Source organism: Plectropomus leopardus, chromosome 4, assembly GCF_026936395.1.
Source record: "Plectropomus leopardus strain MGB_pleo_1.0 chromosome 4, ASM2693639v1, whole genome shotgun sequence".
Taxonomy (NCBI): domain Eukaryota; kingdom Metazoa; phylum Chordata; class Actinopteri; order Perciformes; family Serranidae; genus Plectropomus; species Plectropomus leopardus.
Window position 1 is genome coordinate 19100921 of NC_142179.1, and position 25888 is coordinate 19126808.

The window sequence follows — 25888 nt, forward strand, 5'->3', positions numbered from 1 at the left end:
TTTACTAAGACATCACAGCTTTTCAAGCAGGGATCCTGGCCCCCAAACCAGCTATTTTAAGCCAAGACATAATCTTTTTCTAACCATTGGCCAGTGATTTTTTTGCCTAAACCTAACCACATGTATACCACAGCATTGTTGAAACGTAAAGTTTCTATATATTCGCTGCATTCATTCATACATTGTCTGTAACTGCTTGTCCTCATAACAGTCGCGGGGGGTTGGGGGTGGGGGAGTGGAGGAGCCTCGAGGTGGGGTACAGGGGTACACCCCGGACAGGTTGCCAGACTTTTGCAGGGCTGACACATATAGACAGACAACCATTCACACTCACATTGACACAGGCAATTTAGAATCCCCAATTAACCTCACCTGCATGTCTTTGGAACATGGGAGGAAGCCAGAGAACCCGGAGAAACATAAGGAGAACATGCAAACTCTGCACAGAAGGGCCCCAACGCCCAAGGTCCAAACCTTGCCCCAACCCGGGTTTGAACAGGAAGCGACAGTGCTAACCACTACACCACCGTGCTGCCCGTATATCTATCTGCTACATAATGACGTAAAAATGTAAGGTATCCGGGGTTTGCAGAAAGGTACAATGCCAACATTTATTTATGACAGTTCAGTTGTTTGCAGGTATGTAGACTGGCTTCTGACTTCTGTTGTTTATACAGTTTTTATTGGTAATCCCTTTGCTTTAAATGTTTAATTTTAATGCCTTGATGACAAATATTTACCTAAATTTCCTTTTTCTTAACTTCTCTCCCTCTCAGAGCCGACAAGAAGGGGAACTCTTTTGTTTGACAGTTTCAAGATACCTGGCTGCTGCCGATCTTCTTCCTGCATTATGCTGTACCCTGCCGCAGCATATCTGAATATAAGCCTGCCTGGAGCATTATGTGTACGGCAAATAGTTGTTACACCAACAACTAGCAACGGGATAGAAAGGACAATGCTGCAGTACAAAACATCAGGCAGTTGCTTGTTCACTGAAGAAAGTACTAACCTGAGGGTGCCGAACATAACACTGTTTTTCCAGTGCAGAGTCTGTCACTGTGCTGAAGACAAGATGCTTTATCCTGTATTACTGTCCCTTACACAGCACTTGTTTGTGTTGCCCAGTCTGTCTCTATTGTTTTCTTTGACTTACTCTTTAATTTGAACAATAGTTTTATTCTCATGTAATTCACGCGGAAGAATTACTAACTTGCTTTGTTATATCCATGTATTAATCTATACTGTTAGCCGCCATCTGCCATACTGGTTGTAACCCATGGGGATAAATATAAGTGCAGATTTTATGAAGCCATGGCGAGGGTCATGACTCTTTCACCTTATAACCAAACACATGCAAGTATAAGTTGTATTACAGCCCATCTTCTTACAAATACATGTTTGTGTTGCCTGGTTAATCGGGATGTTACTATACTGTCGCTCTGTCAATGGTAATGTTTAGGGATATTTAAGCTGTCTTTTAGGTAGTAGAGGTTTTCAAAAATATGATTAGAATAGTTTTTGATGACGTAGGTGGCTCCAGTCAGAGTGGGTTTTTACATGATGTTGCCATCTTATTTAGCACCTCGTACAATCTTTAATTGGGCTGTTCTAATAACACTGTATGTCACTGTGAAAATATTTGCGACATCATAGGTAGCAAAGGTAGCAAAACAGTAATTATCTACGATGGCCCTGAGAGCTCAGCGCACATGCAAGAAGAAGAACATGTACAATAGACAAAACACAAGCAAATTAAGAAATTCACTGCAAGTTTCAGCCAAGTTTCTGTGTTTGATTGTGTTTTCTGTTTTTGCATGTGTGTTCTCAAATAGCAATGCATTAAGTTCTCAGGGCCACCGTAGTTTTCAGTAGCTACAGTAATGTGTTGCATGCTTTCAGTTGCGACAGTATGAGATAATCTCATTACTCACCCAAAAGCAGAACTGTGTACCAGTGTAATTTTAGTCATGGTTTATTTTGTGTGTGTGTGTGTGTGTGTGTGTGCGCGCGCGTGCGTGCGTGCGTGTGTGTGTTAGAGAGAGAGAGAGATTGCTGGGGAGTGACAAAGATGTTCTAAATGTTGACTGATGCTTAGACAGGTAAATTACATGTTTGCTTTGTACATTTCTGCAAACCAAGAATGTTAAATTTGTATGTTTTATAAGTGTGTATTTACATTTTCATTTTTATTAAAGGACAGTGTTGTGGTGAAGGTGAAGTTAGGTATAGGCTCAAAAACCCCTTGGTTTGGGTAAGGAAAACATTGCATTGTGGCATAAAATACTATGATTAGTCATTGCCAACATGGCTAGAAACCTCTCGTTGAAAAGTAACCACTTCTGTTGGTCTTGAGCAGTGGTTCGCTGCTATCTGCTGCGTGAAAGCCATCTTGCCTAGATGTAACACTCATGTACATGTAAACTTAACTACATCACTTTAGAAACCTTGATATAATATATAAAATGTACAAATATAGCATAACTTGTTTGCAGCAACATACAATGTTAGCATTTTATTCTGGCGACTGGGCTGAAATGGTGCCTGCTGTTCAAATTGAGGTTGCTTTTCTCATATTTGTATCCATTTGTTTGTGGCTTGCAAGATATTCATTTGTTGTAAAATATGTCAAATGTTTTACTTCACTGAAGATGTGTCCTCTTCAAAAGTACAAACGTATACCACACAACACAATAAACACATTGCTCATTGCATAAAAATCAGAAGTACCCTGTCTGCACAGACTTTTTAACATTGAACCAATGTAAGCCTTAATGCAGAGTGGCTGTGATTAGCTTGTCAGTGGGATACAAACACAGGGGTTACATGCACTCGCACTGGCTTACCATAACAAACAGCCATATAGAATAATATTCCAAATATAAATACTTTTAAAAAGTATCTTGAAATAGGTTTTATTTGACTTTCTCTGCAGAAAAAATAGATAAAATAGCTTGCGAAGCTATGAAACAATGAGTCAAAATTTGTTTGACTCATTCCTGGTTGCCAGAATAATTGTCAAGTACACCTAATGTAACTCAGCTAGTGCCTTCTGTCTCAGATACCTCTCCAAACAGTGGATAGCAATGGGATCCGTGTCTGCGTCAAACTTATTGGCAAAGAGGTGATGCTGATTAAGCATCCACTGCAGGTCTCCGGCACCATAAACACATATCGACCTGACATGACTGCCTTCACATTCTGGGTACACTGCCTCCAGCGAACCCTGGGGCCCCTCATGGCCCTCCCACTTTACCAGCCTCGCGATCGCATTGATGTCTGTCATGTCGAATTTGGAGTTGGGCCACGTCGAGCCAGGAACACCAGGCATTCTTTGAATGGTTGCCCAGAGAAACTCATCAGGGCTGAAGGTGTCTTTGGCCCACTCCATAAGTGTCTGTATTCGGTTGTCCTCCAACACGCTGCGGATGTAGCCTCGGGTAACCACTATGTAAGCATTTCCTGACATAATGGGCAGGTTGAAGGGAGGTGGCTCCTTTGTCTTTCCTGCTTCCTGAGAAAGTTAAAATAGTGATGTTGATGACTATTTAAGTCAATCTGAATGGAAAGTTACAAAGTTAATAGTGCAACATATTAATATGGTTATGTAACACAAAAATCTCCAGAAGTACCTTGATTTGCCCATCAACTATGTGATAAGCATTTGACACCCTCCACTGCTTTTGTGCAGGCAGTTTCTCTGACTCCAAGCTGTTAGCACCCCTCAGTGAACGCAGTGCCTGGACAATCTCCAAGTTGGTCTTCAGTGGGAAATCCTGGCCACAAAGGTTGATGAAGTATTTCCATTTCGTTTTGGCATTATAGAGATCAGCCATACAGTTAAGATCAGCCTGCACTCGCGTCCATGCAGCATAGACTACACTCACAGTCTGGCTGACCAAGAAGACATTTGGGAAACAGGAAGTAATGGCACTGATGGCGGAGAAGACTGAAGCTTCTGTTTTATTGTCTACGTGGACACAATAGATATTTTGAGGTGCATAGATGGCTCGCAGCAGTCGCTCAAAGTTCTGCACCTAGAATACATGAAAAAACAGTTTTGTTTTGTGTATGTTGTATATGTATATGTATATGTACATATTGTTACATGTATTTGCTTTATTTTGGGGACAATTTAAAGGGTCACTCCAGCAATTTAACATTGCTCCATTCCATTAAATTGGGGGGGGGGGGTTCACAAGAGACAGAACTAAAGCAGCAGGTATGGTACTATTATTATTATGGTACTATTCTTCTCCTGCACCGCAGGCAATGGTGATGTGGTTCTTCTTGTTGTGATGGTGCAACATATATGCCAGCAAGTGCCAGCAAGGAAAGTAAGGCTTATTTTTGTAAGTTTTTTTTTTTCTAATACTCATTTTGATCACAAGAGGCTGAAGCGCACCAAAAGGGTACTTTTCATTTCTCTCTGATTTCTCTTTTCTTTCTCTCTGAAACAATACAAAAACTCAAACTCTAGACCCCCAGCTATGAACCAGTGAAACCTCTCAATGTAAAGCTGAAATAACCTTGATTATCAAACGCCCTGGAAAGCTTCCTCCAGAGGACCATGGGACATTATTCATTGTTTTTCATAGACTGAGAAGCATTACTTGGACTATAAACTAAACTCTGTGTCTGAAATTAGTGGAGTGCCACTTTAATCAATGATTGTTGATAATATAAAGTTAGGCTTTAGAACTTACATACCTTATGATGTACAACCATGGAGTAAGCCAAAGGGAATTCCTCCTCTTCCTGGCTTAATGGGAAAGTTAAGTACTTCCTGCTTAACTTGAATTGTCTGCAAATGCACAGCATCAAACAAATATTAATCTTTGGTAAGTATTTCATGTGTAACTTTTATTTCCTGTAAATACACAACCTTTAACAAATATTGATTTCTATTATTCAGTACATTGAACTAATATATCACAGTTATACAATTGCTGAAACCTGTAGCTTAGAGCAACACACCTGCAGTCTTTGGTTGCATGGATATAGTACTCATCGGGGATCTGGACACTCTTTTGGAAGTCTTTAGTGATGGTCAGTAACTTTGCGTGCTCCACTGCCTCTCTGTCTCCCTGCAGGATTGCTGAACAGTTGCACACTTTCTCTGGGCCGCCATCAGCGTCTGTGTACTCCAGCCAGCTGTACCTGAGGGTGAATGTAGGATCCCAGCTCCCTTTGGGGTGAATTAGCAGGGCAAACATCCATAGTGATCCCAGTACAAAGGTGAGCTTCAGGAGCAACTGGCCCTTTTTTAGTCGTGTCATCATTTCAGCAGAGGACGTCAACTAAGAAACTTGTGTGAGTTCTGTATGTAGTCCAGCTGTGCTTAGTCTTTATATTTCTTTTCTACAGTCACTGATTTATTTTGTGCATTTTAAAACATCGTGTAGGGCTACTTAAAATGAATTTGGCCTATGAATCATTTCAATAGACTTGGTACATGCTCTGCTGTTTATCTCTAATTTAAAATATTATTTAAGAATAAGATTTTAAATAAATCTGATGGAGGCTTTGTTCTGTGGCACAGTGTATAGGTGCAAGTTGAAACGGGGTTCCCCAAGCATCATCCAGTAGCATGTGGCCAAATCAGGCGATTCTCAGCTTGAGTACAATGACTTTCCAAGTCATAAGTAAAGAGCTGGGGCTCACTGATCAGTTCACAGTCTTTATTGTGCAGACATCTCATCACCACTGTGTCTTCATCAGAGTACGAGAGTGTATAGGAGCTTTTGTACTGATTGCTCAGTGCTGTGATTAAATGTACTCCAGCATGACTAGAAATTATGTTAGTGGAATAATAACAACGTGTCAGTAAGTTCCTATTATTATAAATCGATGCAGATAGTCACTCCACATGTTACTCCACCTGGAAATGAGATAAGAGAAGTGATTTTCAAGTATGAAATATTAAGGCGACCATAAAGCAAAGTTCATGTAACACAGTAGATAATGTTAAGATATGGAGATAAACGAAAGGCAGACTCTACTTTTCAGCCCTCTAAAGTTGAAATGAAAAAATTCCAAAACTACTTCTATGTTTAGTCAAGTAAATTTTTGACAAGTAGATTACACTACTAGTATACTAGGTGAAAAGGCTACCGAGGAGGACTACATCTTTAATGATATATTACAAACAAATGAATATGAATATGAGGAAATGTGTCTGTAAAGTGGATCCAAGAAGACTAGTTGTAGTTTTGGGCCCAGCTAATGGGGAGCCTATAACAAACAAACCAACAAACTGACTAGAAAGAGACACAAAGCAACTACAAAAAGACACAAAAGACTACAAAAAGGGGCAAAACAACCACTGACAAAAAAAAACTACATAGACACAAAACCACAGAGAGATCCCAGCTGGCACCGGATGTCATTATGACTCAGAAAGATGCTGGACTCTTAGATTGGATGGACATTACGTTTTAGGTGGAAAGAAAATGAAGCTGTCAAACTTGTAATTGTTTACCAATGTTAAAATATCACGTGGTGTAGAATTTTTCATCATGTTGTTTTACAGAATCTGGGCTGGTTCTCTATAGCTTTTGTTATTGTAAGTTAAGATGATGTTTTTAAGACATTTGGAAGATGTTGGATTCTTGTTTTTTAACACAACTTAAAACCAAAAAAATATCAATGCCATTTGTCAAACTATAAAATCTATTGCATGACTGTTCCAATGGGCCTCATTGTCTCATAATCTGACCATGATAAAAGTCAAACATCTTTTTCCTCCTTTGTCCTATATGGCTTTAATCAAAAAAGCCATATATAAAAAAAAAAATATCTCCTTAGATTTAATTCTGGAAAAGAAATTTTGAATTTTTAAATTGTGTTTGAATTGGTCAAGTAAATTAAACAAGATTTTTTTGCCTTTAAAAGAGTTTTAGCATAAAGAAGAAAGGAAGAATAAAATCTGTTGGATTTTTCAAACAAAGTCAGATACACACGTAAAACCCTGTATGCTAAACGGGATGTTCCGGTTAGGGGGGCTTTACTTTGCTTTACATTGACATCACTCTTGAAAGAAAATCTTTAAATATAGCTGGCTGGGCTTGTTCTTCCAGATTCAGTAAATTCCACTCCTCAGTGATGTAAAGGAATCTCTTAACATACTGTACTTATTCCCTGCAAATTGTCTTTAGATGCATGTTTTCTTTTGGATGAAGAAACCAAATTACATTTACTCTGGTGATGATTTACATGATTAAATTGCATTTTGTCCATTTGTACATTTTGGGAACTGATAATCAGACTGAATTGCCCTTTAATTCAATTCTGTATTTTTGAATTGCTGCACAACTCTGAGGTCTGGACAATGATTCAATGTTCTTAAAAGAGGCTAACATTTGGAAGTATTTTAATTCACTTTTACAGTTCCAACCCTATTTAATGCAGAGTAGAATATCCCTCCCATGCACCTAAGAAATCAGGCAACTGAGGATCCAGGTCAACTGGGAAAAGTAATCTTTACTTTATTTACTATTTCCAGATTTTTAAAAGATGTCCTCCCAGCCTATCCTATAAAGTTGCAACAATTAGTTTTCCTTTCTCAAATTGCACTATCATGTTCCATGAGATAGACTGTAAGGCAAGTTGTTTAACTTTTTTCAGAATATTACTTAACAACACTGATTTGAATCATACTTTTTTTACACCCCTTTTGCCCTTACATGTGTCTTATTTTTTTCTTTCTTTTTACATATCTGTTATTTCATGACAGGGGCTATAACTTAACAAACAAAACTGCTGTTTGTAGTTCCTATGTGCTGAGTGAACCACTATGACATCATGTACATTACGTTATTTAGGCAAAAACAATAAAATAAAGTCATTTACAATTTGTTCACCTTAACAACAGAATACTTAAGTGCCTGTCCTACCTGTAACAGCAAGCAGCAGATCTGATGTGGCTCCCTCTGTCTCTGTCTCTGTCTCTGTGTCTGTCTTCAGCTCCCTCTCTCTCTCTCTCTCTCTCTCTCTCTCTCTCTCTCTCTCTCTCTCTCTCTCTCTTCTAAACCTGCTGGATGCACTTGTTCAGGGGTCTGTTCATGGGTAAATGCCCGGGGCACAATTGGCTATGAAAGCAAGGCTTTCTCTCAGGATGTTTATAATTTTAATCTTAATGGTCTTCAGCATTCCTCTAATATTTGTAAAATATAGAGCAAAAAACCCTGATTATTAATATTTAAATTGTGAACATGCACAGATCTGCTCAAATTTGGTCCTGATTATTTTCATTTTTTTCAAAACAGACCATTGCAGTGCTGTTCCTGCAGGCTTGACTCTGGGCATTGAAGCTTTATCCTATAGTGCCAGCAGGAATAAGTTTACCTCTCCTAATATTGTAACAGTTGTATGCTCTTATTATGAAAGTCACATGGGCTCTTCATGTCTAATCCCACACCTTGACACATCTGTTTGTTTGTTTTTCTTTCCTTTATATACTGTAGCACCATTTAAAATAGCAAAGCATCATAATAAGAACATTAATCACATAACATTAATCTAGTCTTACGAAACAGGCAGTTTACAGTTCCACCAACTATGCAAATACATAAGACCACGCTGATAATGGCTGTTGCTTCATATCAGGTTTTGTTCCCTTGTTTCTTATCATAAATCTACACCTGAACAAGGACGCTGTGAAGAAAAAGTAAATAAAAACTGTCAGAGAGCATAGTTTGTAACCTTTTGATTCAGAGGAACATATAAGGACATGTGACGCTGTGAATAAATACAAATACAAGAAGTAGATGGAGAAGATGGAGAAGTAACCCCAGGGGTAATTTGAATCGTAGCGCTGTAGGGGACATGGGAGATTTTTGATAAATGTTATTTCCAGAAATACCTGTCAAGCATACCATAATTCCTAAAATATGTTTTATTTCTAAATTGTAACTAACTAAATGACATCTAATTAAACTTATCAAAATGACTAGGTTCAGTGAAACTATAACACTGTCAATTTGCATAATGACAAAAAAATTGGTTTGCCATGAATTTAGTAGTGGATTCTAAACATTTCAAACATCAACTTGTTTTTTAGTTACAAGTTCTGGCTGTTTGGGGATTATGCTCCAGTGTACTGGATTATTAGAAATAAGTGCAGAGATTTGGAGAAACACTTACAACGAATTCAAAAGGTTATGGTGTGTCAACACTTAGGTATGCTTAGTCATGTTTATCTGTATAAATATATACACGTGAGGGTGTGAGTGATAAGACCTTCATGTTTAAATGCACTGTATAACTAAGGTGTAGACCATCATAATTGCATCATGGACAAATATTACCAAAGGTTACACGTTATACCTCAGGACCAATTTCTACATTTATATGCAACCATATTGTATGAAAATATGTATTTAATATGTGTGGACCATTTGAATGTAATGCTGCTGTTACATTTTATTAACATATCAACTGTGCTTCATGCCATGAAATAGGATTATAAAATCAGATGAATGATCAAGAAAAAACACTCTCATTCATGCATGCTAAAATAATTTGAAGTTTGGGTGCTCTGTATTTTTCTGGGCTCATGGTGATGCTGCAGCCCTGCCTGAATAATCTGATACTAATTGATGTATGGATGTATTTATGCAGAACTTTATGCCAAATTAAATTACATTGGCACAACCATACAGTTTTTAATTATTGCTTAATGATCTCTGTATTTCCCTCTTATGTGTCATTATTCATTCATTTATTTTTCAAGCTGAGATAATGTAAAGGTTCACCTCTGATACTCTTCTTAACAGGCACAATGTAACCTAATATTGTTAAAATTGAAGTTAAAATTATTTTTAAGAACAATTTTAAACCATATTAAACCATATCAGATCTGAATAGTTAGAACGAGTGGGCTACACACCCAAGGTACAGTACAGGGAGTTAAACTGGGACCACATTTAAACTGAGGACACATTTTTAAAAGTTTGTCTGAGGCCATGGCTTAGGTGCTTTGGAAAGTATGGCCCTTGTGTCGCCCTCTTGTGGTTTGAAACGCCAAAACAAACTACCAACAAACCTGACAGACAGGCTCTCTATAAGCTTATTATACACTGTATGGTATATCCTCAGGCAGGCCATTATCAACAGAAAAGCAATCAAACAGTGTTTTATCCCTGTTAATGTAGTGCCTCTCTCAATGGTTAGGTTTGGGAGAGACTGGGTGAATGAAGGGTGTTTGGGGACAGTTTATAAATTTTCTCCCCTCTGTAAGCTTTCTTGCTATGATTTTTTTTTTTTTTAAAAAAAAGGCCATCAAGTGATATATTTCTGTAGGAGGCCTGCTGAAGATGTTACCTAACCATTTGAGATGGTTCGTCTTTATCAAATTCCAAGGAGTTGTAACATCCACCCCAAATCATATTTTTGTAACTTTGATTTAGATGGCAAATTTGATCACTGATTCAGGCTGAACGGTTATTGCATAATTTATTTTAACTACATTTTTTTTCCTTTCCTGTTGCATATTCCATGCATTTTGATTGTGTGGTTTCACAGCTAAAAAGCAACAAAAAGAAAGAAAAAATCACTAAAAAAAATTAGAAAATAAACCCTGTATAGTTATACTGTCTCATTTGACCTTATGTCCCAATTACTCCTAATTCACCTCACGGGCGCATGAGGACCACCAGGACTTGATGAGTAAAAAGTACTTTAAGTTTTTCTGGTTAAAAAACAAACAAAAAAATAAACCATAATGTTTTGTTTTTTCTTAATAAAATAAAATAAAAAGTCAGGATTTTTGTACCACATGCTCAGGAGGGGCAGCTGAAAAATGTAGCTCTTATGGATCACCGTTGCTTGGGAGAATCGATCAAAGCTGTAGGCCCAAATGATGGTTTAAATATTGTATTATAATATGTAATATATATATAAAATAGCCTAATATGAGTAATTTAAAATATAATTATGTAAGTGCTTCAAGTAAAAATAAGTTCTATATAATTCAAACACACAACCATACATTGATAAGTACTATAAGTATATAACCTTTGGGTCAGGTTTGGATAGGGAGAACGCAAGGGCAAGACTTTCACGTCGAGACACTGCGTCGCATTTCCCTACATAGGTTCGTGAATGCCTCATTTGCAAATGCTTATTTTTCCTACAACCCCTGAACGCCACACATGACTCCCGGCCCGCTTTGGTCACGCGGTCAATGACATCAGCAAAGCGTCGAGGGGGCAGATGTGTTCAACACATGTAATTACGAGGACTTCATATTCACTGTCATACTGTGAGTAGACCTAAAGGCAACCAGGACTGTAATCCTTTGAGTACTGTACAACCAAAACCTTTGGACGGAACCGTTTTAGGGGAGTAGGGTGCTTCCATTGAAGCTAACTGTAGCTAGCTTAGCTAGCATAGCGGGGGAAGTTTTACCATCGCTGCTTAGTGACGTTCAACTTTATCCAACTCGACCAAGCTAGTCAGGCAGGTGAGGGTAGAGCTAAAAGCAAGGACGGACCTGAAAATCTACAAGGGTAAGATCTTTATTTTCCTGACTGTCTAACAGTCGCTAGCCACTAGAGTTGGCTGATTAGCCGGTCCGACTTCCTTGTGTGTTTCGAGGTCATTCTGTAGCCTCCATCTACGATAGCCAGCTGTTATCGAGGAGCTAGTCATGAAAAGCCTTCCGTTTTTCTGCCGCGGAGAGGTCATCCGAGGCTTCGGGAGAGGAAGCAAAGAACTGGGTATACCCACAGGTGAGTTAATCATCTTTCTTTGATCTGTATGAGCTTTTGAGTTGCTAACCTATACCATGGTTAACGTAGGTGACGTAAGGTCAGCCTGAATCGGTCCAGAGCAGCTAGAGAGAGTACCTGCAGATAATTAACATGGTCAGTCTGTGGTTAAGACCTTAGTGTCCGCCAGCCTGTCCCGGAAGGTTCATCAGATACCTCATTATTGATCATTCATTGACGTTTCTGACGTTAAGTTAGCAATTCACCGAGCGGTATTGATGACGACACTGGTTTACGCAATGAGCACGCGTCTCCTTTTTTTTGACTGCTGTAACTGTGAGTTGAGTAAGGTGAACGGCACTTGTGAGATGATAAAGCCTGATAGTAGTCAAAGCTATTATGCAATTATGGCTGTTCTTAGAAATATGTAGTAACATCATATGCTCGTTATGTAATAATACATATTGTATTGTTGTTTTATATATATATATATATATATACATACATGCATACACATATGATACAGCAGTGCCTTTCAAAATATAAGTTTAATCTGTTCAAATTGGTTTCGAAATATTTTTGACTCAAAGGCCCAGTGTTTAGGTCAGAAATGCTAGTCACTAATATTCATATGTTTTTACTCAATTATAATCACCTGAAAACAAGGATGATTGTGTTTTCATTGCCTGAATGAGTTGTTTAGAACTGGACAGAGATTCACACCTTTATTTTAGTTATTTTCAAAAGGAAGACATTTTACAAGTACTTACTTTTTAAAAATGGTTCCTAATCTTAATTATAGTGATAAAATAACTCTTAGGGCCCGCTTACGCCTGTCGCTCTGCGCACAGTATGCCCTTTTCAAAATCAAGCTTTAAAAAAATATATACATTAATATTATTTTCTTATGTCATTGAGTTAATTTTTTAACCAACATCAGTCCTAATCAAAAATATCAAATATCGATTCATTTTTAGAATTTTACCAACCAAAACTAACCCTGGTTATCTTACCAATGAGCTAAACGGTTTCTATAAATAGAGTTCTCTGGTTTAAAAAGATATCTTTGTCTGCTTAGAGGTGACCCCAAGTAGGGCGCTTACTTAATTTCAGGAATAGCGGTTCTCTAGCTGACAGTACATACGAAGCCTTTTCTGACTCTTTCTCCCATTTCCAGCCAACTTCCCTGACTCGGTGGTGGACAATCTTCCAGCAGACATTGGCACAGGGATCTACTATGGCTGGGCCTGCGTCGGTAATGGTGATGTCTACAAGATGGTGATGAGCATTGGCTGGAACCCTTACTACAAAAACACCAAGAAGTCCATGGTCAGTATAAAAAAAAAAAATCTGCATGATCTGTGTTTTAGTCAGAGAGATGGCGTGCGCATTGCAAATCTATTTATAAGATTTTAAAAGGTCTTTGACAATTTAGGGTTTGAAGGCAGTGATTGTGAAGTCACAAGACCACGGCTGTGCTATTGGAGTACATTTTCCCACAGAGGGAGAAAAATATTTTGGAGTAACATCTGCTCTGTAAAGTGAAAGCGCATGTTGTTGCCTGATATCAGATGGAATTGTCATCTCTTGACGCTCTGTTTCCATCTTCATTCTGACATTGGGTCCACTCTAACCAATTGCCGGGTTATTATATTTTCCCTAAACAATCACCAGAAACCAATGTATTCACCCGAAAATAACGTCATTTTAAGTCAGCTGTGTTGCGTAGTTATTCAAACATACTCGTTTTGCTGGGGTTTTAAGAATGAGAGGAGCAAAATTAAATAATCTATGATGTTGGGCGATAGTGTTGGTTCTGCCCATGGTGCTGATGACGTATTGGGGCCCCCCAGGGCACTCATTTATCGTTTTTCTACATGGCCATTTAAAAAAAAAAGAAAGTTTCTTATTATTAAAACAGTATTGCATATTCATACACACCCCATACACAGCCATTTTCATTCTTTCTTTTGCAACTTCCGTATTTTTACTAATTTCACATGCAGAAACAGGGTTAAATGTAAGCCATTCTCACATCATGGTAACATTGGACGTGGAAGCATCTTGATCTGCCATTTGTTAGTTGTTGTGTAAGCAGCGGCCTGGCTGTTCACACCAGGAGAGCATGTCTGTACACCAGTCAGCAAACAAAACTGCTCCTCTGTCTTTTCTAATTACACGTAGAGCTGTGTCTGCTCGTGTGTGTGTGTGTGCGCATGTGTGCACGAATGCTCGTCTCCCCGGCTCTCTGTTAGATTATCAGTTTGTTTTCTTGCAAGATGTGCTTGCTGCATGCAACAAAAATACACCAGACGCTGAATCTATCACTGTGGGTCGTGGGCTGCCTCTGCTGCCGTGCGTCCTGTGTGTTAGTTAACACGGACAAAAAGGGTAGCAGGCAACACTCCACAGAAAACTGGTGCACTTTGTGCTGCTTCAGCTTTCAGTGTAATCGAGAGGTGTAAATGAATGGATTGTGATTCTATTCATTTCAGCGGTCTGCAAATTATGTTAAACATTACTAGTAAATAATGTTATTGTCTTTCCCTGACTGCTGAGGTCACTAGTGTTAGGTTGCTAGCACTGTTTAAATATTTAGGTGGGCTTGGATGAAAACTGTGACACAGACTTGCCATGGGCATTTCAAACTAAAGGCGTATTTTTAAGATGATGACATGTATCACAGTTTTCACTTTGCATTCATACTATTGGATTGTTAATCACTGAATTGAAACATTGATCCCGTTCAATGTTCCATCACATCTCAAGTGTGAACCCAGCATAATACATTATGGTATACACAAAAGTAAAAATTCAGTAAATGACATTTTACAGTTACAGTACTAAATCATATTATTTTGTTCCAGGAGACCCATGTGATTCACACATTTAAAGAGGACTTTTATGGGGAGATTCTGAGTGTTGTCATGGTGGGCTACATCCGTCCAGAGAGAAGCTTCAACTCACTTGGTATGACACCTCTATTTTTCTCTCAGGGGATCTCACACACGTTCCCTTTTTTGAATGCAGGCAGTCAAAAGTTTAAGATTTTTCATGCCTCCAGATTTAATCTCACACATATTTCTCTTAACCCACCATGAAGCCAATCTTTCTGAATGCTCATTATTTGTCTCTTTGTACTTTTCTCTCTCTCTTTGCTGACTGTTTTACTGCATATCTTCATTTCTCTCATTTATGAATGCAATAGAAGCGCTTATTGCAGCCATAAACAACGACATTGAGGAGGCCAAGGCCAAGCTGGAACTCCCAGAGCATCTCAAACTGAGAGACGACAATTTCTTCACCAGTGCTCCCAGCTCATCCTCAGCACTGCCCCACACTAGCGCTTCCACATCACAGACTATTATGAATGGTCACTGACAGCTGGCCGTGACTGTTGCACTGCACGCAGACACACACACACACACACACACACACACACACACACACACACACACACACACACACACACACACACACACTAGAAAAACACAAAGGATTCTATACACACACAGGTGTATGCACTTATTAAAATGCACAGCCTCATTCTAAGATCTCTTAGCTGTTGTCAAGGCAGCAGATGGACTTCATCATCAATATCTTTTTTAAATTGTGTTTTTCTTTTATTTCCTCATTGTGTCCGTGTTTGAAGAACCGTTTATCTTCCTGTATGGGTATATATCAGAACCAGATTGCCTCATCTAACAGCATCATTGTGTATAAATCTCTTCGGTGTCAATGGTCCGGCTGTATAGTTTGAGTCTTTTATATGAGAAGGTACCTAAAACTACAAATTTTAGGATGAAGGTGACCCAAACATAAAATTTTGTAATGATCTGTATGTAACGAAATGGACCGTAAACAATAACCAAACTCTGTGAAGACTACATAGCCAACATTGAAAAATTCGATATTTATAATTTCCTATCTGCTGACATATGCTTCTGTGTCAGAAGGTTTGGGCACCATCATCTTTAACAAAATCACTGGTTGTTGTATGACTTTATGCAACAATGAGACTAAATGCAAGGCTTCTGTGTGAAGAGGGGGAGATTAAATTATAAATGATGTAAATTTTATGTTTTTAAAGTATCCTTGCTTCCTCTTCTCATTTTCCTTGAGAGAAAATGTTTTTCCAGTGTGAAACCAACCCTCTATTGTTTATCACTGCCCAACAAAACAACAAGTTTATTACATCAAATCAGAGATTGAATTTGGGGTTTTTGATGCATTTTGCGGAAAAAAATCTCATAGGGATTATTTGATTTGCTGCAGAATGGTAATTTATTTAAATGTTGACAAAAACATGCTCCAACGATAGTCTTTTAAACTAGCTTCAGCAAATTCACCAGTATCAGCCTGTTTGGTCAGTAGAGAGCTGCAGATGATCACTAAGCACATTTTTATGCACAATGTTTTTACTGCAGCTGCTTAATGTTTAGACCTACAGTCTGTTAGTTTCTGTGGGTTTGTTACTGATAGTAAAACATTGACAGGTGATTGGAGATGAAGTGTAAGGCCCACAGCCCCTGTTCCCTGCTCTGATATTTACAAAGGGCAAGATCAGTATGGACTTTAAATTTATACCATAAATATATTCAAAAGGACGATCATGCAGAAAAACCCACAAGAATATTCTTGATCTTGCCTAAATATATACATCACAGTTTCATTTTTTCTTGAGGTCTTTAAATTTTTTTTACAAATGTGTTCAAAAACTAGCTCTCATTACAATGCTTTTTAGGTCTGTGTGTGTTTGTTCGTGTGCGCGCCTGCACTTGTTTAGCTTTTACAAACCTAACACAAGTGTGTAAAGGTCTTAGAAGCCTTGTAAATAATTGTTTTAAATGAATGAAATATAAGAGTATAGCTATGTGATAATTTGGATTTAAGTCTGTGTTATATTTTAGTTATCCAGGTACCTTTCTATTCTCAGTCTGGAAGTTTTTGTACTTTTCCTTTTTATCAGTTTCTTTACTGAGAGGGAAATGACTGAAAGAATCAATACAGGAAGCAGTACTTCACTGCAATCGTGTCATGTCAGTCATCAAATCGACTGCCGTGTGAAAGCTATTCCTCCATGCTGAACACTACATTATTCATTATATTCATCCTTTAAAGCAATTAATGTACCGAAGGACTCTCACTGTAACTTTGAATTGTAATGTGCTACTGCTTCAAACCTGTCAAAGATTTTAAAGGGCTAGTGTGTAGGATTCAGGGCCATCTGTTGGCAGAACTGGCATATAATATTCAGAACTATGTTTGCATTAGTTTATAATCACCTGAGGATAAGAATCATTGTGTTTCTGTTACTTTGGAATGAGCCTTTTATATCTACATATGGAGCAAGTCCTCTCCCACAAATCCGCCATGTTTTTCCACAGTAGCCCAGCACAGACAAACCAAACACTCACTCTAGATAGGGCCATTTATATTTTTGTGTCAGCCACTGTCATTTACTAAATCCTACACACTGGAACTTTAAGAGGGATGTTTTCACAACCCTGACACATTTAACCCCTGCTGCTGTAGGGTCAGATGTTCTCGAGGCTCATATGTTGCGATCATTTTATCTAGTTTACACAGGGACCAGGGTTACTGAACATACAGCTAAAGGTTCAACACCTCTTATATGTTTCATTCTTGTGTTATCTGTAATTTAATCAAATAAATAGTTTTGTCAAATTTATTTCATTTATTGGTTAATTTTTTATGTCCATGTAAGGGTGAGATGTAACAGAAATACCCTTTATTCTAAATCCGAAAAGCATTGGAAAAAAAGCTTTAAATATTACATCATATTCACATGGCTGACCTTTTGGAAATTTGAAACAGCTAAGGGATCTTTTTGGGACTCCAAAATTATCTGATAACCACATGAATGCCGTTATTGTGCTAATAAGTGTCAGTAATTATGCACAGATACAAATATTAATAGAGCGATGCCTGCGAGCTAGTTCAGGCAGCTGCACTGATTCATACATGCGTGACATACCTCAGTCTGCATCAGTATTTCTGCCTGCTCTTTCAGCCCCATGCATCTCCCCGGCTTATTTTATTATCACTTCCCAATACTTCATGTAAACATATCTGTGGGCAGAGACGGGGTCCAAGTCTAAATGCCAATCTCTAACTTACTACTCTAACTTCTGCTGCTGTAATTAAAATGTAATGATTTGTCTGAACTTATTAATATAATAATAAGTTCAGACAATAATAGAATATAATTATGTAATTATACCACAATGATAAATTATGTGTGCCATTCCTCAAACCCACAGTCTTTTTAGTAAAATTGCTTTTATAGTCTTTGCACTGTCCTCTTGGTGTGAGCTACAGAGTCGCCTTTTACAGTTCAGTTTTATTTTATTTATCACAGTTTTATTTTATTGTCACAAAAATTACAAAAATAGGATGACAGAATATCTGACCACTGAGTACCAATGTAACTGAAAACTGCAAAGTCATTGTTTTCTATATTTGCTTTTTCTTTTTAAGTCTGTTTCTTTTTTGTTTTGTGTGAATTGTTTCACCTTTTAGCTGCTTTTTTGTCTGTCTTTTTTGCTCTGTTATGTAAAACTTTTCATGCTGGCCAGGACTTTAAATCCAAGTAATAATTTAGGTGAAATGAAGCTTAAATAATATAATATAAAAGCAAAAATTAAGATCTTAGAACTGACACTCTCCCCTTAAAACTACTGTGTCATAAAAGTATCAGTGCTCAAGCAAAGGAAGTGAGTGCTGAGAAGAAAACGGATTTCCTTGTAATTTCATATGGGGCCCGATTGTCTGAAAATCATGTTTACTAAACAATACATAAATTTGGATTAAAAGTCAAACTTCATATGTGGATGTGTAGATGCCTGTCATAGCAGGAACAGAAACTAAAGCCTGAAGCATTTGGATTTTAAGGACCAGGAAGGGAATGCAAATGTCAAAGTCAAGCACAGCACGTGTGAAAAAGGTGTAGTGGTCGATGTCCCTGAGCCAAGGTTGTGTCTAGTCGCAGATAAGACACTGGACTCAACCTGCTCTACAGGAACTCAGTGTAAAGTTATTTTTACCAAAAGACAACTTTACACTGAGGTTACAGAGGCATGGCATCACGACAGAAATTAAAACAGTTCTTAAACAGCTCAGTGATTAAAACAAATTACTCGGTAATAAGTCGATATTTATGTGGATCGTCATTTTCAACTAGTGACACCAGTTGAAAATGATTTCGTACTTACCTAGAAGTAGTGTACACTAATTTAGCTTTTTGTCTTTAACCCAGTTACAAGAATAAATGTTGGCATTTAACACTTCTGCAAACCCTGGATATGTAGAAGTTGTATGTAGTTATGTAGATGTACATTGAAACTTTGAATTGCTTTACATTTCAGCAACTCTTTGATAAATGTGTGTTTAGATTTAGACAGAAAACACTTGGTTATGTTTTGGATGAAAATTCCTGGTTTTGGTGACAGAACCCCAGCTGAAAAGGCAGTTATGGCCCTAAAGTTATCCCTAAAGTAAACATAGAAATTGGTTATTAAAAAGCGCCCATGCTTGATGGCTAACAAGCAGCTGCAAATACACAATTGGTTTTGTTGTTTGTTGGTCTGAAACAGTGACCTGGAGTTGCCTGCAGCACTGGCAGGCGTCGCACCTAGCTGCCTCGCCATACACTATCCCCTCCATCTCCCGATAACAAATTCAGGTCATTTAGCCGTCACTTTAGAAACATTGATAAAACCAATATGAAGCCTATAATTTCAACATATCCGTGGTTTGCCGAAATGTACAGTGCCAAAATTTCCTACTGGTGACTGGGCTAGTTACTTAACATAAAAAACACCAAATCCAATCCAATATACGTTATGAAGCTCACAGGAAACATCTCACTTCAACTCACCTCTGTACAACAGCAGGTTAATTCATAACACAGATCAAAATCCAATTTTATTATAAAACAATGATTCACAGCATATTTCATATTTTTCCACCTGAAATATGTCCAGAGAAAGATCCTAATCATTCACTTTTCACACTTAACAGTAGATGGGAGGCAGACCTGTTATTATCTCAGGGAGACAGCACTAAAAAGCAAATGCAAAGCACTGAAGTCAAAACAGACCCTGAGTAGAGCTAAAAGAAAAAAAATCTCAAAGAAAAATTTCCTGGGAAATCACCTCTCCTGCAACTTTATGCCGCGTTTTGATGTGTAATCTGAACACGCACAGATGCATTTCACTGTGTACTATACAAGGTGAAACCACTGAGAAGATTTTCCTCCTTGTGTAAACTAACCTGAAACAATCCAAACAGTACCACACAGTGTGACGGATCAGGTTGTACTTTGGTGAATAAGTTTACTTTGAATTTTGATGTCACTCCTGTAGTGCAATACAAAATCCAGTTTACAAATTAAACAAATGTAACATAGAAAGCGCTGAGAGTAAAGTTACAACTGTGATTATAAGAGCTTTAAACCAGATGATGCCAAAACAGAGGAAGTATGTTACTCTAGCATTCGTTCTAAATTTGGAGTTAACTGGATTGTTAATAACAAAAACTAAAATATGCAATTAAATGTAATAAAATGTAGTCTTGATGCATTTTATCCCTGAAAAATAAAAGTTTTGTTATGTAAATCTAAATCTTCAAATTGTAACTAACATGAATGTATTATTTTGTAAAATTATAAAAATTATCCAGAAATGATTTATTATACAGAAAGCAAAAAAACTAAAAGAAAATGAAAATGTTTGTCAGCACATTCACAATTCAAATAAAACTCTTCTGACAGATCAAAAAAATTATTGATGCCAACATCGTAGCAGCCATATTTGTCAAACGTCTCAGATAACTTATGAATTAACAATCAAACTGAACTTAGATGGCATCTGCAGGTTTACAGACTAACTTTACATTGGCGCTGGTAATGAGTTGGTAATTTATCAATAATTTAAAGCTGGACAAATTGAAAATTAGTTAAAGCACATTTTAAGGTCTAGTGTTTAGGATTTAGTAGCATCTAATGGTGAGATTGTAGAACTGAAACTTCTCCCAAGTGTCAAGTGTAGAACCACTACCAACACAAAAACATGAATGATCCTATCTATAGCTAATATTTGGTTTGTCTCTTCTGCGCTACTGTAGAAATAAAATAGTGCACTCTGTGGAAGAGGACCCACTCTGTATGGAGATGGAAAAAGTTCATTCTAAGTGAACAAAAACACATTAATCCTTGGTTTCAGGTGATTAGAAACCTACAAACAGTTAACTAGTTATAAATACAATGTTCCATTTCTGTCAATAGATATCCTTAAATCCTACACACTAGACCTTTAATTCCCTTAGGTGTCTTTTTTAAGCAGCCAAACACTGCTGTTCACACAGTGACAGACAGTTAACTGTAGTCATGGCAAACATGTTGCCAACTGTGATCAACTGTACCTTTATATTGTCAACAGCTGTGGCAAGATAGCAAGCTGGAACAAGTTTGGCATCTTTTATCATGATATTAAGTTGGCTTGGACATGGGAAAAATTTATCTTTAGAGTTTATCAGGAAGTGCGTAAACAACAAGTACAAACCTGAAAAAGTTTAAGCAGTACCACCATTAAATGATGCTTGTGTAAGTACGGCTGTAGGAGAAAACAGAAAAATGTTGATAATCAGGTGTCAGGCTTAAAACCATAAAACCTCAGCTAAACCTGCAATTCTTCTCTGGAACTTTAGTTATCACAAATAATGATTGGTACCTGGCTGGTATGAAAAACATATTTGAAATGTAATGTCATTGAAAAATATTTTGTGTGTGCTTGACATCCTTCATGTTTTGTCTGTTGACTGTGCCAACAGGATCTTAAGAGATCCAACTTTAAGAAAAAAAAAGAAACATCCTGTATCTGCGGAACTGTAAGAAACAATATTCACAACATGTTCAGACTGCAGTGATACACAAGTAAGAGCTACTGTCAGGCCTTTTGTGCTTTTTTTTCATCTGTATGAGTAGCTCTCATCATCGTACTCCAACTCAATCTCATCTTCATCCAAGAGTCCATACTTGAACTTCCGATACACCGTGCCATCCTGCCCCATGTACACTATGTCTTCATCATCATCTTCTTCCTCATTGTCCTCACTATCAATAATTCTGTCGCTGTACTCCCCAAATGAAGAGGTAGTGGGTTGCGAGGTAATGCCTCCGTTGGTGTCCAGTTTCTCATAGCCCCCCGCTTTGGTTTTGGGTGTGATTGCAACAGATCTGGATCGAGCATTGAGGAAGAGGAAGATCCCTCCACCCACAGAGAGGATAATTAGAACACAAGCAGTGACAAGGACTTTGGCGGTGCTGCCTTCTGCCTCTAGATCCTCAGCATTTCTCATTACAAAGTTGACACCTAGGATGCATTCGGCTGAGAAGAAGGAGATGAGAACAACATTAGGTTACAATAACAAATGTAACCTGTAGGCAGTAGGTGATTTAATAATTTTTAACCCCCTTGATGTCTAACTTTATGGTTATGTTTGCTCATAAGATGCTCTATGCTTTGTCTTGTAGTGGCCTGTCACATTACCACTTTTGATAATCGCCTCATTCTTGAAACATACAATGAAACATAGTGGTTTTGAACTGACCATGAGAGGAATGAACATGTTAGATTCTGTCCATTCTTCATAAAAAGCTCTGGTCTACTTTTCTCTCTTTAGAGCACGCTACGTGAAATTACTTTTCTCTGACTCTCTTATTTCTCTGACTGTTGTCCCTCATCTTGGTTTATTTTACTCACTCGAGCCACAATGCTGCACAGATTTTATTGGCAGAGTAGCATCATGTTGGATTTTAATTCATGCAATTGTTCTGTTGTTCATTAACCAGCACTACAAATGCTCCTTGAGTTAAAATAGAAATGATCTGTGAAAATGTAATAATTCTCAACAATTTATTGGTTATAGGTCTCAGACCAGATAGGACCCTGTCATGTTCTGGACCTGGAGGATGGAGAGCAAAAAGAAGCTTAACCAGGGGACATATTTAGGTAATTTAGGATTGCTATCAATTAGATGAATGATACAAGTCATCCATTAACAATTAAAGATGCCCTGAAAGAATGTGACTGATGACCCACACACATATGAATTGTATTAACAAGTAACAAGTCTCAGTACAGTGTGTATCTGTGTGTTTTATTGGAAGTCAGTGTTCCAGTGTGGCTTCTTGTTTACCTTGTGAGGCCTTGCAGTCACAACACTCCCAGGGTATCGGTTTATCATCATGTTGTGTCTCATTTCCACAGCAGGACAAGCAGCGTCCATCATCAGAGAGGATCTGGAGAGCAGGACACACAGTGCAATTCCTCAAGCCGGGACCTCGGCAGTCCACGCAAGATGGGTCACAGGCATGGCAGTTCGGCTCATCACTAATGGCCTCAGAACCCTAAAGCAACAGAGGAATTTATGTCACAACAGACTGACTGTCACTTCCACACATTTTCTCTGAAAACTGCTTGATGATTTACGGTTTAGCCTTGCAAAACTATAAGGAGCCAGGCCTGGGGGTGGAGCTCGATGGCAAGCGCCTGGTGACCGGTTCTTTACCCATGGGGCACAGCCCGGAGAGGCAACTTGGGACCTCCTTCCTATAGGCTCACCACCCATATGAGGGGCCAAAGGGGTCGGATGCGATGTGAGTTGAGCGGCAGCTGAAGGCGGGGACCTTGGCGGTCCAATCCTCGACTGCAGAAGCTAGTTCTAGGGACGTGGAATGTCATCTCTCTGGTGGGGAAGGAGCCTGAGCTGGTGCGCGAGGTTGAGAAGTTCCAACAAGATATAGTCGACCTCACCTCGACACATAGCATGGTCTCCAGAACCAGTCTTCTCGAGAGGGGTTGGACTCTCTTCCACACTGGAGTTGCCACTGGTGAGAGGCGCCAGGCAGGGGTAGCAATACCTCTTGCCCCCCGGCTCAGTGCCTGTATGTTGGAGTTTACCCCGGTGGACGAGAGGGTAGCCTCCCTCCGCCTTTGGGTGGGTGGACAGATCCTGACTGTTGTTTGTGCCTGTGATCCAAACAGCAGCTCATAGTATCCACCCTTTTTGGAGTCCTTAGAGGGGGTGCTGGAGAGTGCTCCTTCTGGGGATTCCCTCGTTCTGCTAGGGGACTTCAATGCTCACCTTGGCAGCGACAATGAGACCTGGAGAGACGTGATCGGGAGGAATGGTCCCCCAATCTGAACCTGAGTGGTGTTTTGTTATTGGACTTCTGTGCTCGCCACAGATTATCCATAACAAACACCATGTTCAAGCATAATCGGTGTTCATATGTGCACTTGGTATCAGGACACCCTAGGCCGCAGTTCGATGATCAGTGGTCAGTGCCTGTCGTGGTGGCAACACCCGAACCCGTTGGTGGACACCGTCAAGCTGAAGAAGGAGTCCTATCTGGCCTCCTTGGCCTGTGGGACTCTGGAGGCAGCAGACAGGTACCGGCAGGCCAAGTGGAGTGCAGCCACGGTGGTCACCAAGACAAAAACCTGGGCATGGAGGAGTTCGGTGAGGCCATGGAGAATGACTTCCGGACGGCTTCTTAAGAGCTTCTGAACCACCATCCGGCGTCTCAGGAGGAAAAGCAGTGCTCTGTCAACACTGTGTATGGTGGGGACGGTGCGCTGCTGGGGGTCCAGTTTGGTGACCTCAGGATTGGGTTGCTGCTTTTTGCAGATGATGTGGTCCTGTTGGCTTCATCAGGCCGTGACTTTCAGCTCTCACTGGATTGGTTTGCAGCCAAGTGTGAAGCGGCCGGGATGAGAATCAGCACCTCCAGATCCGAGGCCATGGTTTTCAGCCAAAAAAGGGTGGAGTGCCACCCTCTCCAGATTGGGGAAGAGATCCTGCCCCTAGTGGAGGTATTTAAGTACCTTGGGGTCTCATTCACAAGTGAGGGAAGGATGGAGTGGGAGATCGGCAGGCGGACCGGTGTGGCATCTGCAGTAATGCAGACTCTGCACCGATCTATTGTGGTGAAGACGGAGCTGAGCTGAAAGGTAAAGCTCTCGATTTACCGGTCGATCTTCATTCCTACCCTCACCTATGGTCACGAGCTTTGGGTAGTGACCGAAAGAACAAGATCGCAGGTACAAGCGGCCAAAATAGCTTCCTCCGTAGAGTGGCTGGGCTCTCCCATAGAGATAGGGTGAGAAGCTCGGTCATCCGGGAGGAGCTCGGAGTAGAGCTGCTCCTCCCACATGTTGAGAAGAGCCAGATGAGGTGGCCCGGGCTTCTAATTGGGATGCCTTCTGGACGCCTCCCTGGTGAGGTGTTTAGGGCACGTCCCACTGGTAGGAGGCCCCAGGGAAGACGCCTCGGGATTCCGCGACCCCGGATAAGCAGTAGAAAATGGATGGATGGATGGAGCCTCTCCGGTTAGAGTAATAATTAATGCAAATTCAGCCAATCCCAGGAAATCTGTGTGAATTTTGTGCAATCACTGCAACTTTTTTAAACACTTGGCCAATCATTATGTCAGACAAAAATATATCATAAACTCTACCCCCCCCCCCAAAAAAAAAACAGAGCATGGTAATTTATAAAAAAAAAAAATGTGATAGTATAGCCCATCATAAAAACCATCATAGAATGACATAGTATAATGCTTCAAAAATTGCCATACTATAGCATGTCAAAATAACAGTTGAAAAAGTGATAGTTCCGAATGTCGAAAAAATCATAATATGGCATAATATAGCACACTGCAAAAAAAATTTGTCAAAAATCATCATTGTGTCCAAAAAACAGCTGAAAATCACTTATTTAAGCATGTCTAGACACGCAATAGTATAATGTAATAAAAAAAACAGTCAAACACACCAAAATAAAGCATGTTGAAAAATCGACCGAAAATATATAGACATGGTATTGAATGTTGTAAAATGTCAAAATATGACATGAACAAAAAACAGCAGAAAACGACTTAGTTTAGCATGTTGAGAAACACCATAGTACAGTATGATGAAAAAACAGGCAAAAACATCAAAATATAGCATGTTGAAAAAATGACTGAAATTGCAATACAACACCCTGGAAATTTTTTTTTAATGTCCCAAAAACAGCTGGAAACGGCCTAGAAAAGCCTGCCAAGACACGCTATAGCATAGAAAATTGCAGAAATTCGCAAAAACACCATAATT

The 25888-nt window shown here is 39.0% G+C and overlaps 4 protein-coding genes across 13 annotated transcripts in view; 2 read left to right on the top strand and 2 right to left on the bottom strand.

Annotated features, from left to right (window-relative positions):
* LOC121943888 (uncharacterized) overlaps positions 1 to 2723 on the top strand; it is a 45325-nt gene extending 42602 nt beyond the window's left edge. For all 7 annotated transcript variants that reach the window (XM_088076704.1, XM_088076709.1, XM_088076710.1 and 4 more), the window contains one exon: positions 777 to 2723. In XM_088076704.1, coding sequence (XP_087932830.1) covers positions 777 to 807 — 31 coding nt within the window. In that variant the 3' untranslated portion in view covers positions 808 to 2723. The remainder of the gene's footprint in view (positions 1 to 776) is intronic.
* Positions 2666 to 5982, bottom strand: LOC121944981 (beta-1,3-galactosyl-O-glycosyl-glycoprotein beta-1,6-N-acetylglucosaminyltransferase-like). The gene is made up of 4 exons (XM_042488970.2): positions 4975 to 5982; positions 4708 to 4801; positions 3630 to 4034; positions 2666 to 3511 (listed from the first exon to the last, which is right to left on the bottom strand). Exons 1-4 carry the CDS (start codon positions 5277 to 5279, stop codon positions 3026 to 3028), a joined length of 1290 nt encoding a protein of 429 aa, XP_042344904.2. The 5' UTR covers positions 5280 to 5982; the 3' UTR covers positions 2666 to 3025.
* A 5163-nt stretch (positions 5983 to 11145) lies between these two features.
* On the top strand, positions 11146 to 17400 carry rfk (riboflavin kinase). Of its 4 annotated transcripts, none has more exons than XM_088076714.1 (5): positions 11173 to 11507; positions 11596 to 11729; positions 12886 to 13037; positions 14576 to 14678; positions 14917 to 17400. In XM_088076714.1, exons 2-5 carry the CDS (start codon positions 11648 to 11650, stop codon positions 15087 to 15089), a joined length of 510 nt encoding a protein of 169 aa, XP_087932840.1. In that variant the 5' UTR covers positions 11173 to 11507; positions 11596 to 11647; the 3' UTR covers positions 15090 to 17400. The 4 variants fall into 4 exon arrangements, with proteins under 4 accessions (XP_087932842.1, XP_087932840.1, XP_087932841.1 ...); XM_088076715.1 differs by having other exon boundaries at positions 11608 to 11729; XM_088076716.1 differs by lacking the exon at positions 11596 to 11729 and having other exon boundaries at positions 11146 to 11260.
* Positions 17401 to 18057: 657 nt separating this feature from the next.
* Positions 18058 to 25888, bottom strand: part of pcsk5b (proprotein convertase subtilisin/kexin type 5b) — a 141028-nt gene continuing 133197 nt past the window's right edge. The window contains exons 36-37 of the mRNA XM_088076712.1: positions 22929 to 23139; positions 18058 to 22117 (exon numbers count right to left, since the gene is read on the bottom strand). Coding sequence (XP_087932838.1) covers positions 21699 to 22117; positions 22929 to 23139 — 630 coding nt within the window. The 3' untranslated portion in view covers positions 18058 to 21698. The remainder of the gene's footprint in view (positions 22118 to 22928; positions 23140 to 25888) is intronic.